The sequence below is a fragment of the Phacochoerus africanus genome, chromosome 2 (genome assembly GCF_016906955.1).
Source record: "Phacochoerus africanus isolate WHEZ1 chromosome 2, ROS_Pafr_v1, whole genome shotgun sequence".
In the NCBI taxonomy this organism is placed as follows: domain Eukaryota; kingdom Metazoa; phylum Chordata; class Mammalia; order Artiodactyla; family Suidae; genus Phacochoerus; species Phacochoerus africanus.
Genome location: NC_062545.1, coordinates 191444176 through 191461988, shown reverse-complemented (window position 1 = coordinate 191461988; position 17813 = coordinate 191444176). Strand labels below are relative to the sequence as shown.

The following is a 17813-nucleotide window of genomic DNA, read 5'->3' as shown; positions in this document are numbered from 1 at the left end:
TATTTAGTCATTTATTCCTTATAACAGCCTTCTAAGGTAGATGGTATTATCTACCTTTATAGATGAAAAAAGAGATACCCAAAGCAAATAGGTGTTACTTTCCCAAGGTCACAGAACTAGTAAAGGGTAAAGCCTTGGTTAAACTCAACTCAGGAAGATTCCATTGACAACTGTTTACATTAGTTATTATTATTAATTTAAACTTTAGCACCTTATAGTAGAGCATAGGCCACAACAGAAAATCAGTAAATACCCCTTGACTATTTACTGTCAAGAGAGGAGAACAGGGGAAGAAAAACATGGCTCTTGCTTATTACCTACAGCCAAGGTAACACCCGTAAAATAACCGTGAAATAGTTGTTGGAGAAGTTGGCAGCCACCATGGTGGCTACCCTTGGGCACCAGGGAAGGTGTAAATGGTGGAGTGATACCCTGGGGAATAAGTGCATGCATGGCAGCATGGGTATATCCTAGAAGCATGGTTATGAGTGAAGAAAGTAAATGATGAACAATAATACAATTCTGTTTACATACACCTACATTTATGTGAATAGAAGACATTGCTCATTTTGCCCACAGGGGGTCCCAGATAGTGAAATTATTAAACACAGCCTCAAAAATTATGTTTGATTGGAGTTCCCATCATGGCTCAGCAGAAACAAATCTGACTGGCATCCATGAGCACACAGGCTTGATCCCTGGTCTTGCTCAGTGGGTTAAGGATCTGGTGTTGCTGTAGGTTGCAGACACTGCCGTGAGCTGTGGTGTAGGTCACAGACGCAGCTCGGATCCTGTGTTGCTAGTGTGGTGTAGGTTAGCAGCTACAGCTCTGATTTGACCCCTCGCCTGGGAACCTCCATATGGGTGTGGCCCAAATTATGTTTGATACATTTAAAGATATAAAGCACAAGACTGAGAATTTTCAGCAGGAACCTCATGTCAACTGATGAATAGATAAAGATGTTTATTATATATACATATAAAATGAACCATTACTCAGTCATTAAACAAAATCCTACCACTTGGGATAACTTGGATGGATCTAGAGGCTGTTATGCTAAATGAAATAAAACACCAATACCACATGATCTCACTTATATGTGGGATCTAAAAAATAAAACAAAAACAGACACAGATACAGAGAACAGATGGCTGTTGGTGAGGGCAAAATAGCTTCTCATCTGTGGATTCAATCAACTTTGAACTGTGCAATACCTTAGTATTTACAATTGGAAAATATCCATGTTCAAGCAGACCTGTACAGTTCAAATACACGTTGTTCAAAGATCAGCTGTAGTTGGTTTGACAATTTGAAGGTAGTGACCTTAATAAAAACTTTCTTTGGGGGGATAGTAGAGAAGGAATCCAGACTGGAAGGGTCTGAAAAGTCAATAAAGATAAGGAAACTTGAGAAGAATGCAAGGTAAAGGGAAAGCATGGCCTGGCATTATTATAATAGTGAAAATCTTTAAACAACTTAAAATGCCCATTTGGGGGAGGGGTAGTCTAATAAATCGTTGTATCTATCGATGTTGTGCAGTCAAAATGATATTGCTTTCCCCCAAAATGACTAACACCAAAAATCTTGTGATTTTGTTAATTGAAATTAATCTAAAAAGCTATCCTTTAACATTACTGTATTGAACTGTTCCACATAATAAATGAAATAGTAATAAAAACCTAATTGGTACACATCCAGTAATTTCAATCATTTCTAAAGAGAATATATTACTGTACTACTAACCTAGGACGCCACTATAGATCAAATAAAGGGTGCTATAGATGGCAGTAAAGTAAGGGGTAGAGGAAATTCATGTCTCAAATGATGTAGATTCATTGTTCATCCTCCTTACAAGTACCTGTAAATAGTTTCCTAAGCAGTAAAAGAATGAAAATCCTAATCACATTCTGAAAACTTTTCTCCATCTCTTCCTGCCTTTAGTTCACCTCAGGACACAAGTAACTGGTAGTTCTTCAGAAGCAGTATATTCAGTTGAAAAGAAAGGAATAAAGGAGGCAGATGACAGAATGGCCTCTAATATTAGTCATAATCAGATTACTCTAACATTGCTATTGCTAGTCCTGTGAGTATTCACAGGATGAATGGGAAGATCCCTTTTCCTTTTGGATATATAAAAAGGACACTTAGAAAAAAAAGAAAAGGAAAAAAAAGGGGAAGCTTTTATTAAAAATTTTAAGGTTTCTAAATTGCAGTATATGTAAAGAAAATGAAAATGTATTAAATGTTAAAACAGCATGAAGTTTGAAAATACTATAAATTATATTTTAAATAAATACAGATACATAATGCAACCTTCAGTATGATCCATTATCATTACTTAAAAACACTGATATGTATATCCTTTAAGTATGTAAAAATTACACAGCTGTTGACTTCTCCAAGTCAAGTCACTTATCACACACTTAAAAAGCATTAAAAAAACTCATTATATAATCTTATACAAATGTTTTATATTTACCAAAGCCCACCACAATCCATACGGCACAAATATTGGCCAACTACTTCTAACTTTTATGTTAGGCATAGAGTTGATGTTGTTTAAAACCATTAGCATATCTTAAAAAATGAGCTTTATAGAGCTTAGCTTTCTCAGGCATCTGACTTTTGGGAGGAGAGAAGGAAGTTCAGTGAAGTTATGAGGAATCACACTGTTACATTTCTAGAATGAAAAAATAAAAACATCTCACTTGATGATAGTACATTTGCAGGGCAAAGTGGGCTCTAAAACAAATGTATATGGAGAGGTTTCGAAGAATAAATTGGATATCCCAGGGGAGGATCAGCTGCTTGTACTGTAAGGTTTCTTAAAAGTAGTGGATGAGCTTGTATACTGTAACGTTCCTCATCGTCATTTGTGGCGTAGAGCAATTCCCACGAAAGATTGGCCCACTGACCTCTAACTGCTTCAGCATTTAACTTCCCAACTTGGATCAATAATTCTTGAAGGGTAAGTACTCTCCCTGTGTAAACTCCCTGTAAAAACAAACAAACAAACAAAAAAACCCAAAAAAAAAACTTAGAGAAAAATTCCACTGTAGCTATTAGGCAAACTTAAACAGAAAGTGTATCAAAATGTACACACAGGAACACATATACTGGGATACTACTCAATGTATGCTTAAAAAAGAAAATAGTGCCATTCACAGCAACATGGATGCAACCAGAGCTTATCATACTAAGTGAAAGTATGAGAAAGACTATACTATATGTTATCACTTACATGTGGAATCTAAAATATGATGCAAACGAACCTGTCTAAGAAACAGAAACAGACACATGGATAAAAACAAACTTGTAGAGGAGTTCCCACTGGTGTAGCATATTAAGGATCCAATGTTCTCTCTGAGGTGGTGAGGGCTCAACCCCCAGTCCCACACAGTATGTTAACAGTCTGGCATTGCTGCAGGCTGTGGCTCAGATTTGATCCCTGGCCAGGAAACTTCAATATGCCAAGGGTGTGGCCGAAAAAGATTTAAAAAGAAAAACAAAAAACAGACTTGTGGTTGCCAAGGGGGGGGGGGGGTTAGGGGAGGCGTGGACTAGGAAGCTGGGGTTAGCAGATGTAAGCTATTAAACATGGAGGGTATAAACATCAAGATCCTACTGAGAACTACAGTCAATATCCTATGATAAACCATAATGGAAAATAACAAAAAAAGTTGTATATGTTTATATATCTGAATTACTTTGCTGTACAGCAGAAATTAACATAATTTTGTAAATCAATTATACTTCAATTTAAAAAAAATGTACACACATGAGTTGCTTGTCTTCTGAATCAAGAATCCCTTCTGTTTGGTAACTTTCTGAGTAAGTTTGAGAGAAAAAAATTCCTGGACAGCCACTGTACTCAGTTCTCTTTCATTTCTTCTATTTCCTCACCCTAACCAGCCTCAGCAATGTGTAAGTCACAAACATTAGCCAGTGAACAAGCATCCAATAGTCTCTTTTTAAAAGTTTTATTGAGACTAATTCACATTCCATATAATTTATTACTGTAAAATGTATTAATTCAGTGGCTTTTTTAGTATATTCAGGTATTTATAACTATTTCTACAATTTTAGAACATACTAATGATCTCAAAAAGAAACCCTGTCCTCTTTAGCTATAATCTTCCTATGCCTTAATTCCCCTAGTCCTAAACAACTTCTAATGTATTTTATAATGTAATGTATAGATTTACCTGTTCTTGGAAATTTTATATAAATGAAATCACATAATACATGTTTTTTTGTGACTGGCTTTAACTCAGCATGTTTTTAGGGTTCATTCATTGCCGGAGTCCCGCTCCAGCTGAACCAGGCCCTCCTGAAGGATGAGCGGTGTCGGCGAAAGAATGGACACAGACCCAGCGTTTGTGTGGGACTGTCGTTTATTGTTTGAATCAACCAAGCTTATATAAAGTTTTTATTTTCTTTTGGCATACGTCATGTGTCATACATCTGGTGATATTTATTAATTTTCCTCTCTGTCAAATATTACCTTATGACCTGGTACATGACCAGGTACATCTGGGAACACAATGTTCTTTTTGGACTTTCCATAATTAAATGTACTCAGGTTAATGATCTAATTTTGTGGGTAGCAAAAGCATGAACTTACTAACTTTAAAAATATTTTTATGTGTCTAAAACCTAAGGCCAAACTATATTCTATTAGTAAAGGTTAATCATATATATCAAAGATTATTTTGATTCTTATAGAACTAGAAACCATAGCACTGACACTCCTTAGGGTTGGGCCAATAGGCCTGGCATAGCAATATACAATTGACTGAAAGTAGGCAATTTCCTGACCTGTATTCGATTACATGGTGCAAACCGCACAAGTTTTTCAATAACTAAGGCCCAATATCTACCCTATTCATCAACTAGGCCCTAGCATAGAAAAGAACTACCTGCTGGAGCATGGAGACCTTTGCCTCAAGCCTCTATTATGCCTTCAGGATTCTTTCACAGGTTAAACAGTACCAGTCCAAATATGAAAGCATTCTATTAGGGGCTGTATTAGAGAGGAAAAAGGGGGAGTCTCGGAAATGGATGATGATCATAGAACAGGGGGATCGTAGGAACTTGTGGGTAAGCACTAGGCCCTAACGTCAACCCCCCTGGGATCTTTTTTTGGGGAACTTTATTTGACAGCAATTTCCCAGCTCTCACAGTTTTTATTAATAGCATAAGCAGGCAGAGAAGAAGAAGCAGGACCGTCGCCTTCCCAGACATGCTGTGCAGTCTGGGGTCCTTAGTATCCTGGACTTTGTCAGCAGGCAGACCTTCACGAATGGCTCCCAGCAATTCATGTTGTACCATTCTTTTTGTAGCCAAATAATACTCCACTGAATGAATAAACCACTATTTGTTTATTCTTTCATCAGGTGATAGACAGTTGGGTGTTCCCATCTTTCAACAATTATGAATAATGCTGCTATATACATCCATGTACAAATTTTTGTGTGGATTTCTGTTTTCATTTATTTTGGGTATATGCTAATTCCTAGGAGTGGACCATGGTAACTCTGTGTTTAATTTGAGAAACTGCCAGATGTTTTCCAAAGCGGTTGTGCCATTTTACAGTTCTACTTATACTGTGTCAGAGTTTCAGTTTCTCTATATCCTTACTAATATTTCTAACATTTTGATTTTAGATATCCTACTATGATGTGATATCTCACTGTGGTTTTGCTTTGCATTTCCCTGATGATGAAGGATGTTGAGTATCCTTTCATGTGCTTATTGCTCCATTTGCATATTTTCTTTGAAGAAATGTCTATACAAGTCCTTTATTTTTATACTGGGTTAAGTTATTCTATTTATGGTCTAGCCCTCTAGTAAATTTTTCATTTAGTTCTTTTCTTATCATTTCTATCTCTATTGATATTCTTTATTTGATGTGAGATTGTCATCTTACCTTCATTTCCCTTTTTAAAGTGAGTTATAACTGAAATATATATTATATTTATTTTAGGTATATAATAATTCAGTATTTTGATATATTGTATAATAATCACAATAAGTCTAATTAACATCATCACTACACAGTTATAAGCTTTTATTTTTTTCTTGAGAACTTTAAAGATCTACTTTCTTGCAACATAAAAATATATGATGCAGTATTAACTATAGACATCATGTTATATATTACATTCCCAGGACTTATTTGTTTGATAACTATAAGTTTGTAGTTTGACCAATTTTACCCACTCTCATCCCTCAACTTCTGGTAACCACATGTAAGATTCCACATATAAGAGATCAAATGGAACTGAGATCAAATTGATCTCTCTCTGACCTACTTCACTTAGCATAACACACTTAAGGTTTATCCATTTTGTCACAAATGATAATATTTCCTTTTTATGGCTGAATAATATTCCAGTCTGTGTGCATTTTATTCATCCATCCACAGGTGAACACGTAAGTTTTTTTCCATGTCTTGGCTATTATAAATAATGCTGCAATGAACAAGGGGCTGCAGGTATTGTTTTGAGTTTTTGTTTTCCTTTGAATAAACACTCAAAATTGAAGTTGCTGGATCATATGGTAGTCCTACTTTTTATTTTTTGAGAACTGTAAATATTGTTTTCCATAGTGGCTGCATTCATTTTCATTCCTACCAAAGGTATATGGGAGTTCCCTTTTCTTTACATCCTAGCCAATATTTGTAATTTCTTGTCTTTTGATAAGAGTCATTCTAACAGGTGTGAGGTGAGAGTGGTTTTGATTTGCATTTCCCTCATGGTCAGTAATGCTAACAACCTTTTCATGTACCTGTTAGCAATCTGTATATCTTCTCTGGAAAAATTCAGATTCAGGGTACTCAGATCCCTTGCTCATGTTAGAATCAGATTTTTTTTTTTTTTTTTTGCTACTGACTTGTATGAGTTCTTTATACATTTTAATATATCTAATATACTGTATAATAATCCCTTATTAGATACATGTTTTACAAATATTTCTCCCATTTATATATGTTCTTTTTCATATTCCTTTCCATTATAGGTTATTACAAGATACTGAATATAGTTTCCAGTGTGACATAGTAGGTCCTTCTTGTTTATCTATTTTATATATAGTGATATCTGTTAATTCCAAACTCCTAATTTATCCTCCCCCCCCACTTTCCCTTTGGTAACAATGAGGTTTTCTTCATATGTCTATGAGTCTATTTCTGATATGTAAGTTATTTTGTATCATTTTTTTTAGATTCCACAGATTCCACATGTTGGTCTTTACTCTGCCTTCCTTCACTTAGTATGATAATCTCTAGGTCCATCCATGTTGCTGCAAATGGCATTACTTCATTCTTTTCATGGCTGAGTAATATTTCAATGTGCATATATATTGAGGTGCATGTATCTTTTTGAATTAGAATTTTTGCCTTTACTGGATATGCCCAGGAGTGACATTGCTGGATTGCACAGTAACTGTATTTTTAGTTTTTTAAGGAAGGTCTATATTGTTCTCCATTGTGGTTGCACCAACTTACATTCCCACCAACAGTGTAGGAGGGTTCCCTTTTCTCCACACCCTCTCTAGCATTTATTGTTTGTAGACTTTTTGATGATAGCCATTCTGACTGGTGTGAGGAGATTACTCACTATAGTTTTGATTTGCATTTTTCTAATAATTTACAATGCTGAGCATCTTTTCATGTACCTGTTAGCCATCTCTATATCTTCTTTGAAGAAATGTCTATCTAGGTCTCTTGCCCATTTTATGATTGGGTTGTTTTAGTTTTTTTTTTTTTTCTTGATACTGAGTTGTATAAACTTCCCTCTTAGAACTGCTTTTGATGCATCCCATAGATTTTGGATCATTGTAGTTACATTTTCATCTGTCTCTAGGTATTTTTGATTTCTTCAGTGATCCATTGGCTTTTCAGCAGTGTATTGGTTAGCCTCCAGTGTCTGTGTTTTTTCGCAGCTTTTTTTCTTGTAGTTGATTCCTAGTCTCACATTATTGTGGTTGGAAAAGATGCCCAATAGAATTTCAATTTTCTCAAATTTACTGAGACTTGTTTTGTGGCCTAGCATGTGTTCTATCCTGGAGAATGTTCCATGTGCACTTGGAAAGAATGTATATTCTACTGCTTTTAGATATAATGTTCTTACACATACCTATAGTCAATCTATTTAGTGTGTCACTTAAGATCAGTGTTTCTCTATTGATTTTCTGTCTGGATGATCTTTCATTGATGCAAGTGGGGTATTAATATTAGTTACTGTCAATTTCTCCCTTTATGTCTGTTAATATTTGCTTTAAGTATTTAGGGGCTTCTATGTTGGGTGCATAATATTTTACAATTGTTATACTGTATATCATTTTGTTGGATTAATTCCTTGATATGTAATGTTCTTCTTTGTCTCTTGTTACAGTCTTTGTTTTAAAGTCTGTTTTGTCTGATATAAGCATTGCTACCCCAGTTTTCTTCTGGGAAAACAACCTCATTCATAATTGCATCAAAAATAATAAAATACCTATGAATAAATTCAAGTAAGGAGGTAAAAGTCCTATATTCATAAAACTCTAAGATATTGATGAAAGAAACACATGTCACAAACAGAAAGAGATACTGTGTTCATGGGTTGGAATAATTAATATTTTTAAAATAACCATATGACCCAAGGCAATCTACAGACTCAGTGCAATCCCTATAAAATACCAATGGCACTTTTCACATAACTAGACCATATAATTATAAAATCTGTACAGAAACACAAAAGATCCCAAATAGCCAAAACAATCTTGAGAAAGAATAATAAAACTAGTGGTATCAGTCCTTGAGTTCAAAATATATTACAAAGCTACAGTAATCAAACATATGGAACTGGCATGAAAACAATACATAGATCAATGGAACAGAACGGAGAGCCCAGAAATGAATCCACACTTATGTGCACAAGTAATCTATGACAAAGGGGGCAAAAATATAGGATAGGAAAAAGACAGCCTCAAATGGTGTGGGAAAATTGGACAACTACATGCAAGTAAATGAAACTGGCATACTTTCTCACATCATACACAATTCAAAATGGATTAAAGAATTCGGAGTTCCCGTCGTGGCTCAGTGGTTAATGAATCCAACAGAACCATGAGGTTGTGGGTTCGATCCCTGGTCTTGCTCAGTGGGTTAAGGATCTGGTGTTGCTGTGAGCTGTGGTGTAGGTCACAGATGTGGCTTGGATCCCGTGCTGCTGTAGCTCTGGCATGGGCCAGTGGCTACAGCTCTGATTTAACCCCTAGCCTGGGAACCTTCATATGCCGTGGGTGCAGCCCTAAAAACACAAAAGACCAAAAAAAAAAAAAAAAGACTTAAATGTAAGACCTGAAACCATAAAACTTCAAGAAGAAAATAAAGCTAGCAAGTTCTTTGACATCAGTCTTAGTAATACTCTTTTTTTTTTTTGATATGTCTCCTCAGGCAAAGGAAACAAAAGCAAAATTAAACGGGACTACATCAAACTAAAAAGCCTTTGCACAGCAAAGGAAGTAATCAACAAAATGAAAAGGCCATATACTGAATGGTAGAAGATATTTGCAAATAACATAACTGATAATGAACTAATGTCCAAAATAAACAAAGAAACTCATACAACATCAAAAAAAAACAAACGCACAAACAAAAAAAAAAAACCATGATTTAAAAATGGCCAGATGACCTGAATAGACTTTTATCCAAAGAAGACATATAGATGGCCTACAGGCACATGAAAATATGCTCAACATTCCTGATCTTCGGGAAGAGGCAAATCAAAACCACAATGAGTTATCATCTCATACCTTTCAGAATGGCTATTATCAAAAAACAACAAATAACAAGAGTTGATGAGGATATGGAGAAAAGGAAACCTTCATACATGGTTGGTGAGAATTTAAATTGCTGCAGCCACTATGGAAAACAGTATGGAGATTCTTCAAAAAATTAAAACTAGAACTACCATATGACCCAGCACTTCCACTGCTGGGTATTTATCCAATTAGGAAAGATATATGCATCCCTACATTCAGTGCAATATTATTTATAATAGCCAAGATATAGAAGCAACTTGAGTGCCTATCAGTAGATGAATGGATAAAAGAAGATGTGGGATATACATATAATGGAATATTAATCAGCCGTAAAAAAGAATGAAAGCTTGCCACTTGTGACAACACAAATGGACCTAGAGGCTATTATGCTAAGCACAATAAGTCAGAAAAAGACAAATATTGCATGATTTACTTATACTTAGAATCTAAAAAACAAATGAACAAATGTAAAAAAACAAAAACAGAGTTACAGACACATAAACAGGTGGTTTGCCAGAGGGGCGGGGGAAAAGGAAGGGGAAGGAGGAAGAAGAGAATTAGGTGAAGGAGATTAGGAGGTATGAACTTAGAGTGACAAAACATTTTTTTTCTAGATATTTTACTCTTTTTGATGCAACTGTAAATGGACTGTTTTCTTAATTTTTCTTTCTGATAGTTTATTATAGTGTATAGGGTTTCCATGTATAATACCACATCATCTGCAAATACTGTGAGTTTTACTTCTTCCTCTCCAATTTGGATGCTTTTATTTCTTTTTCTTGACTAAACTGCTCTGGCAGTAGTTCTAATACTATTTTGAATAAAAGTAGTGAAAGAAGGCATCCTGTCTTGTCTTGGCTCTGATCTTAGAGGAAAAGCTTTCAGCTCTTCACTGTAGAGTATGATGTTACTTGTAGGCTGTCATATATGGCCTTTATTATGTTGAAGTTCATTCCCTCTTTCTCACTTCAGTGTTTTTTGGCCATGCCCATGGCATGTGAAGTTCCCAGGCCAGGGACTAAACCCAAGCCACAGCAGTGAGAATGTAGAGTTCTTAACCACTAGGCCACCAGGGAACTCCTCTCTATACTCACTTTGTTTTAGTTCTTTAATCTTGATTTCCTTCAGTCTTTTTAACATACACAGAATGGTTACTATGAAATCATTGTTAAATCTGATATTTAGTCACTCTCATAGGCCATTTCTGTCATCCCTTACCCCAGCACATGGATCAAATTTTCCTGTCTTTTTGTTTTGTTTTTTCCATGTTTCCTAATTTTTGTTGAAAATTGGACATTTTCGATAATACTGCAACAATTCTGAGTACTGATCCTCTCTACCCCCCACCCCAGGGCTTGTTACTGTTATTTGCATATTTGCTTAGTGAATGGCTTGGTGACTTCAGTGAAGTTAATCCTACCTTCCCTGCAAAGTGTAAAGTTTCTGAGACTGCTCCTCGGGGACTGCAGCCTTGTAAAGGCCCACAGTTAAGAAGGGATGGCAATGGTTTGGCAGGGCTCTCTTTGTGAAATGCTTATACCCAGCTGGTTGCTCTACATAGTCAACAATGACCCAGGACCTAAACTGCTCCAAAGAGTGATCCAATTCAATTTGGGACAAGAACTATTATTTGAGAGAACAGTTTTTGAGGTCAATGTTTGTGATTTGTTTTGACCCCAGGAGGGCCCTTCTTTGCTGTTTCTTTCCCTAGTTCTCTCTGTTAATCTACCCAGCCTACAGTTTAGCTTAGATCTCAAATGATTTTGCCAGTTGCCTCTAATTACTTTTACCACAACCTCCACTGTTTTTGAGAACATCTTAAGCTTTAACATGTCCGCACTGTGTGCAAATGCAGTCAGCTCCTTTGGGAAGAGATCTGGAGCTTTTTTTTTAATGGTCTGCTTCACCCGGGGGGCAAAATGTCTGACCTAGAGCTCTGGGACTGGAAGCTAAGACAATGGCATTCTTCTGAGTGACACCTAAGCTTTATGACGTAAGTGTTTGGTATAAGAGAAGCAGTAAACTCAGCTCTTTCTGACTTGTCTCTCCCAGTGTGGAACCTCCACATGCAAGGGAGATCAGGGCCCCACCATTCTCAGTGGCACCATGTTTGGGTAAAGTCTCCATCCAACATGTTGGGGTGGCCAGAAAGAAGTTCTCACCTTTTGACTATACATGCCCAGAGTAAGAAGAGAAATGCTGAAGTTCTTCTTGTAGGAAAACAGCCTTTCAACTGGGAGCTGAGGAGAGAGGGAGCCCTGTGTTCTTGGCAATACCAGTCTGAGTGGAGTTTCTGTCTTGCTGAGCTGGGAGGGAATGGGTCTTGGTTCAAATAATGTGGACTCTAACCACTCTTCCTAGGTTTTAGATTTTTTTTTTTTTTTGCTTTTTTTGGGGCTGTACTCGCAGCATATGGAAGATCCCAGGCCAGTGGTCAAATTGGAGCTACAGCTGCTGGCCTACACCACAGCCACAGCAATGTGGGATCTGAGACATGTCTGTGACCTACACCACAGCTCACAGCAATGCCAGTTCCCTGACCCAGTGAGTGAGGCCAAGGATGGAACCCACATTCTAATGGATACTAGTCAGATTCATTTCCTCTGCACAATGGGAACGCCCTAGAATATTTACTTAAATAAATGTTTCTTTATTTGCTGTATGCCCTTAGAACTATTTCCAAGACTTTTTCATTTGTTTGATTTTTGTTTGGTTTGGTTTTTTTAGGGCTACACCTGTGGCACATGAAAGTTCCCAGGCTAGGGGTAGAATCAGAGCTATAGCTGCCAGCCTATGCCACAGCCACAGCAGTGCAGGATCTGAGCAGCATCTGTGACCTATAACATAGCTCACAGAAATGCCAGATCCTTAACCCACTGAGTGAGGCCAGGGATCCAGGCTGCGTCCTCATGGATTCTAGTCAGATTCGTTTATGCTGAGCCATGATGGGAACTCCCCATTTCCAAGACTTTAAATGGTTGTTTTTTAAAAACAACTTCCTTCTTTTTCATTGGGAAGCACATTTGCAATAATACCACACATGGAACCCTCAAAAAGCTCATAACACTGAATCTTTCATATTGTGTACACTTGATGACATTTTTTTTGTCTTTTTGTCTTTTTAGGGCCTCACTCGTGGCATGTGGAGGTTCCCGGGGTTGGGGGCCAATTGGAGCTGTAGCCACCAGCCCATGCCACAGCCATAGCAACGCCAGATCTGAGCCACGTCTGCAACCTACACCACAGCTCACGGCAATGCGAGGCCAGGGATTGAACCCGCAACCTCATGGTTCCTAGTCGGATTCGTTTCCGCTGTGCCACAACGGGAACTCCTCAATGACATTTTAAATGTAATAAGAACAACTACTAAATCTTAAAAAAGTCGTTCCTTAGAATCTCTCTGAATTTTCACAAGTCAGATTTCAGCAAAAGAAATATTTTGCCACTTAATGAATTAACTTTTTATCAAGGAGTCAAATCCAAAGTGATAAGTCATATACCTGAATTTCCCATGGAAATATGACTCATTTAGTCAAATATGCTATAGCAAATTACATTTACTTGACTATTCTGCAGCTCAGTTACTGCACAGTGGCCACATAACATTCTTTTTTTTCTTTTTTTGTCTGTTTTTAAAGTTTTAAAAATTTTATGGCCACACCCATGGCACATGGAAGTTCCCAGCCAGGGACTAAGTCCAAGCCACAGATGCCATGTAGCAACTGTGGCAACACCAGATCCTTTAACTCACTGTGCTGGACTGTGGATGGAACCTGCACCTCTGTGGTGACCGGAGCCGCTACAGTAAGTTTCTTAACGCACTGTTCCATGGTGGGAACTCCCACACAGCATTCTTAATTGGCTTCTATTAGGTTTGCAAAAGTAAATAATCAGTCATTCTAGGACTGGATTATATTAGCCATAAAATCATAATTACAAATGCCTTAATACTGCAGTTAATTTTATTTATACCTAGAATGTTACCACTCTCACTAGATCTAATGCTTTATAACTGATTTCTGTTCTTTACAGTTAATATGTGAAAATGTTTAATGGGACATATTTAACCTTACCATATTAGGATCATACCCCAGAGAAAACAAGTATGGTTTTTCTTGTAAAATTGCTTCCTTCCACTTTTCATCAGACACCAAACCAATGTACCAGTCACTTTCATATTCTTCAAGACAGTCAGTCAGCTCTTTAAAGTCTTCTATTGGACCTAAACTTGCTTTATCAATCATTAGTTTCAGAGTATACCTAAAAAAAAAAAGGAGAAATAAGGAATTTTAGAATTTTTAAAATCAACTTTATAGATAGATCTTGGGTTTTTTGGCTTCTTAGGGCTGTACCCACAGCATATGGAGGTTCCCAGGCTAGGGGTCTAATTGGAGCTATAGATGCCAGCCTATGCCACAGCCACAGCAATGTCAGATCTGATATGCATCTGTGACCTATGCCACAGCTCATGGCAATGCCGGATTCTTAACCCACTGAACAAAGCCAGGGGATTGAACCCACAACCTCATGGTTTCTAGTTGGATTCGTTTCCACTGTGCCATGATGGGAATTCCTCAATCCATATTTTATGACTTAACTAAAATCATACACATTTCAGAAAAAAAGATCAGGGAGAAATGATAAGAGTTAAAGCAAAGAAATCCAGGAAGGCATGTAAAAACAGGTTCCCCACCTAACCAAGAAGTACAAACTAAAGGGCAATCCTGATATAATCATAATATTTACTAAGTATTTTTTTCTTCATTTTTGGGAATGTAATTACTTTTTAAAATGATCACTTTTTAAAAATTAGAAATGGAGGAGCATATCCTTCTAGGTTATAAAAAAAAATCAATATTTTTCAGTCAATATTACAACTTGTATGTAACCAAAACAAATTACCTGAAAGCTTTCAGGACTAGTTGAAACAGCTCAGGCTTTTCTGTAAGCCAATCCAAGGCAACAGACCAAGGCAAAACGCCACTGTAAACTCTCAATATATGACCAGGACTAGGAGTCATATTGTCCACTCCAATAAACTAAAATAACAAGTCACTACTGCATGAACATAAAATTCTTTCAATACTCTGTCCTTTGCAATTTCTTCCACTATGCTTGAAGCATTTTCTTTTGAATGAAAACACTCCAAGTGCTTTAAAACAAACTGATACCAGTCTTCTGGAAATAACGATCTCATCTCCTTCACTTTGGAATTAGGCAAACAGTTAGACATCCATTCTTCAGGTAAGCTTAACAAGTGAGAATGAGAACAACTGAACTCCATGAGAGGGATATATGTCCGGTCTTCTTGCTCTCCTTTGTCAACAGCAGGGTATCCCAACACAACTGCTTGGTAAAGACTACTTTCAGTGACTGTGCTTGTAGAATGATTACCTACCCTCTGTGATTCTACTGATCCTGGTATAGGCAAATTTATAACTGGCAAAACTTTCAGCTGATCTTTTTCTTCTTTTCCTTTTTTGATAGTTGGCTCCTCACCAAAAATATCATCAGACCAGTCATCCAAATTTTCTGAATTTAAACTATCTGTGTCTTCTAGGGATTCAGGTTGTGGTGAAGAATTCAAAGCAGGCAGGATTATTAGAGATGCTTTCCCTTTATTTTCAGTTTTTTGAACATTCTCCTGCATGCTGGATCTTCTGGAACAGTACTGAACAAGTATCCAAACAAGTACTTTAACAAGGTCACCTTTAAATTCTTTTAAGTTATCATGGGAATCTATTATGCCAGACAAGACACTCCTGGCATCAGAATAGAGTTTCACAGGCAAAACAGTACAGGGTGTCAGGACATTTCCAAAGTGTTCATTAATGGAACATACTCTTGCATATTCCTCTTGTTCAAAGGCACCCTGAAAAACTTCATCAACTCTTCGAGCTTCAGCAGTATGACAGGATGTTTCTTGCAATTCTAACCCCTAAGGAGCAAACAGAAAGTACTTCAGTTTATGATAACTTAATACACAGAGAAAAGTAACTAATTTTATAAACACTCATGGATTGAATTCTCATAATAAAAATATGAAAAATGCAAAAAAATTCTTTAACCCAAGAGCCACGCCTTAGTTCAAATTTAATGACACTTAATATATTCGCCATTGAATAATTGAAAAATATGGAGTTCTCGTCTTGGTGCAGCAGAAACGAATCCAACTAGGAACGATGCATTTTTGATATGAAAAATGCGGAGTTCTTGTCTTGGTGCAGCAGAAACGAATCCAACTAGGAACAATGAGGTTGTGGGTTTGATCAGTGGGTTAAGGATCCAGTGTTGCCGTGACCTGTGGTGTAGGTCGCAGATGAAGCCTGGATATGGCACTGCTGTGGCTCTGGTATAGGCCGGCAACTGCAGCTCCGATTAGACCCCTAGCCTGGGAACCTCCATATGCTGCAGGTGCAGCCCTAAAAAAACAAAAAAACAAAAAGAAAGAAAGAAAGAAAAAACACTACATTATCATTTTAATAGTTATAGAAAGATCATTTGATAAAATCTATCACACTTTCATAATAAAGATGCTCAGTACACTAGCAATAGAAGATAACTTCCTCCACCTAACAGAGACACTTTACAAATGTTTTCTCAGGTCAGTCTCCCAAAGCCACAAAAATAAAAGCAAAAATAAACCAGTGGGACCTAATCAAACTGATAAGCTTCTGCACAGCTAAGGAAACCAAAAAGACAACCTACAGAATGGGAGAAGATAAGTTTCAAATGATCCAACTGACAAGGGCTTAATCTCTAGAATATACAAGCAACTTATACAACTCATCAGCAAAAAACCAACTACCCAATTGTAAAATGGGCAAAAGACCTGAATAGACATTTCTCTAAAGAAGACATACAGATGGCCAACAAGCACAGGAAAAAATGCTCAACAACACTTATTAAGAGAAGGGCAAATGAAAACTACTATAAGGTAACACCTCACACCAGTCAGAATGGCTATCATTAGTAAGTCTACAAATAACAAATGCTGGAGAAGGTATGGAGAAAAGGGAACCCTCCTAGACTGTTGGTGGGAATCTAAGTTGGGACAACCACTATGGAAAACAGTATGGAGGTACCTCAGAAAGCTAAATATAAAACTACCGTATGACCCAGCAATCCCACTCTTGGGCATATATCTGGATGAAACTTTCCTTAAAAAAAGACACATGCACCCATATGTTCACTGCAGCACCATTCACAATAGCCAAGACATGGAAACAACCTAAATGTCCATAGACAGATGAATGGATTAAGATATGGTGTATATACACAATGGAATACTACTCAGCTATGAAAAAGAACAAAATAACGCCATTTGCAGCAACATAGATGCAAACTCTAGTGACTCTTGTACTAAGTGGAGTAAGTCAGAATGAGAAAGACGAATACCATGGTATCACTTATATCTGGAATCTAATATATGGCACAAATGAACCTTTCCACAGAAAAGAAACTCATGAACTTGGAGAATAGACTTGTGGTTGCCAAGGGGTAGGGAGAAGGAGTGGGGTGGACTGGGAATTTGAGGTTTATAGATGCAAACTCTTGCCTTTGGAATGGATAAGCAATGAGATCCTGCTGTATAGCACTGGGAACTATATCTACTAACTTATGATGGAGCATGATAATGTGACAAAAAGATTGTATAATATATGTGTGACCAGGTCACCTTCCTGACCAGTAGAAAATTGACAGAACGCTGTAAACCTATTCTTATAAATTTTAAACACAGTTGATTACTCCCCTAGAAGGAATCACTTGAAGAGGATACACAAGGTCATTGTTTACTATTATTTACTTATTTATTTATACATTTTTAAAAAACTGCTAGATTGTAAAATGGTTGTATTATTATCCATGGAAAAAACATAAAATGTGACATCAGAACCTACTTTTAAGTTATGGCTCCACCAGATGCAAGTACGCAATCTTAAGTAGGCCACTTACCCTCTTCAATTCCTTTGGCTTCTCTTTCAAAGAAAAATAATCTTAG

At 36.9% G+C, this 17813-nt stretch overlaps 1 protein-coding gene across 1 annotated transcript in view; it reads right to left on the bottom strand.

The window, feature by feature from the left end:
- Positions 1 to 939: 939 nt before the first annotated feature.
- Positions 940 to 17813, bottom strand: part of PCNX4 (pecanex 4) — a 40906-nt gene continuing 24032 nt past the window's right edge. The window contains 4 exon segments of the mRNA XM_047767463.1: positions 940 to 2995; positions 13885 to 14071; positions 14714 to 14846; positions 14849 to 15749. Coding sequence (XP_047623419.1) covers positions 2744 to 2995; positions 13885 to 14071; positions 14714 to 14846; positions 14849 to 15749 — 1473 coding nt within the window. The 3' untranslated portion in view covers positions 940 to 2743.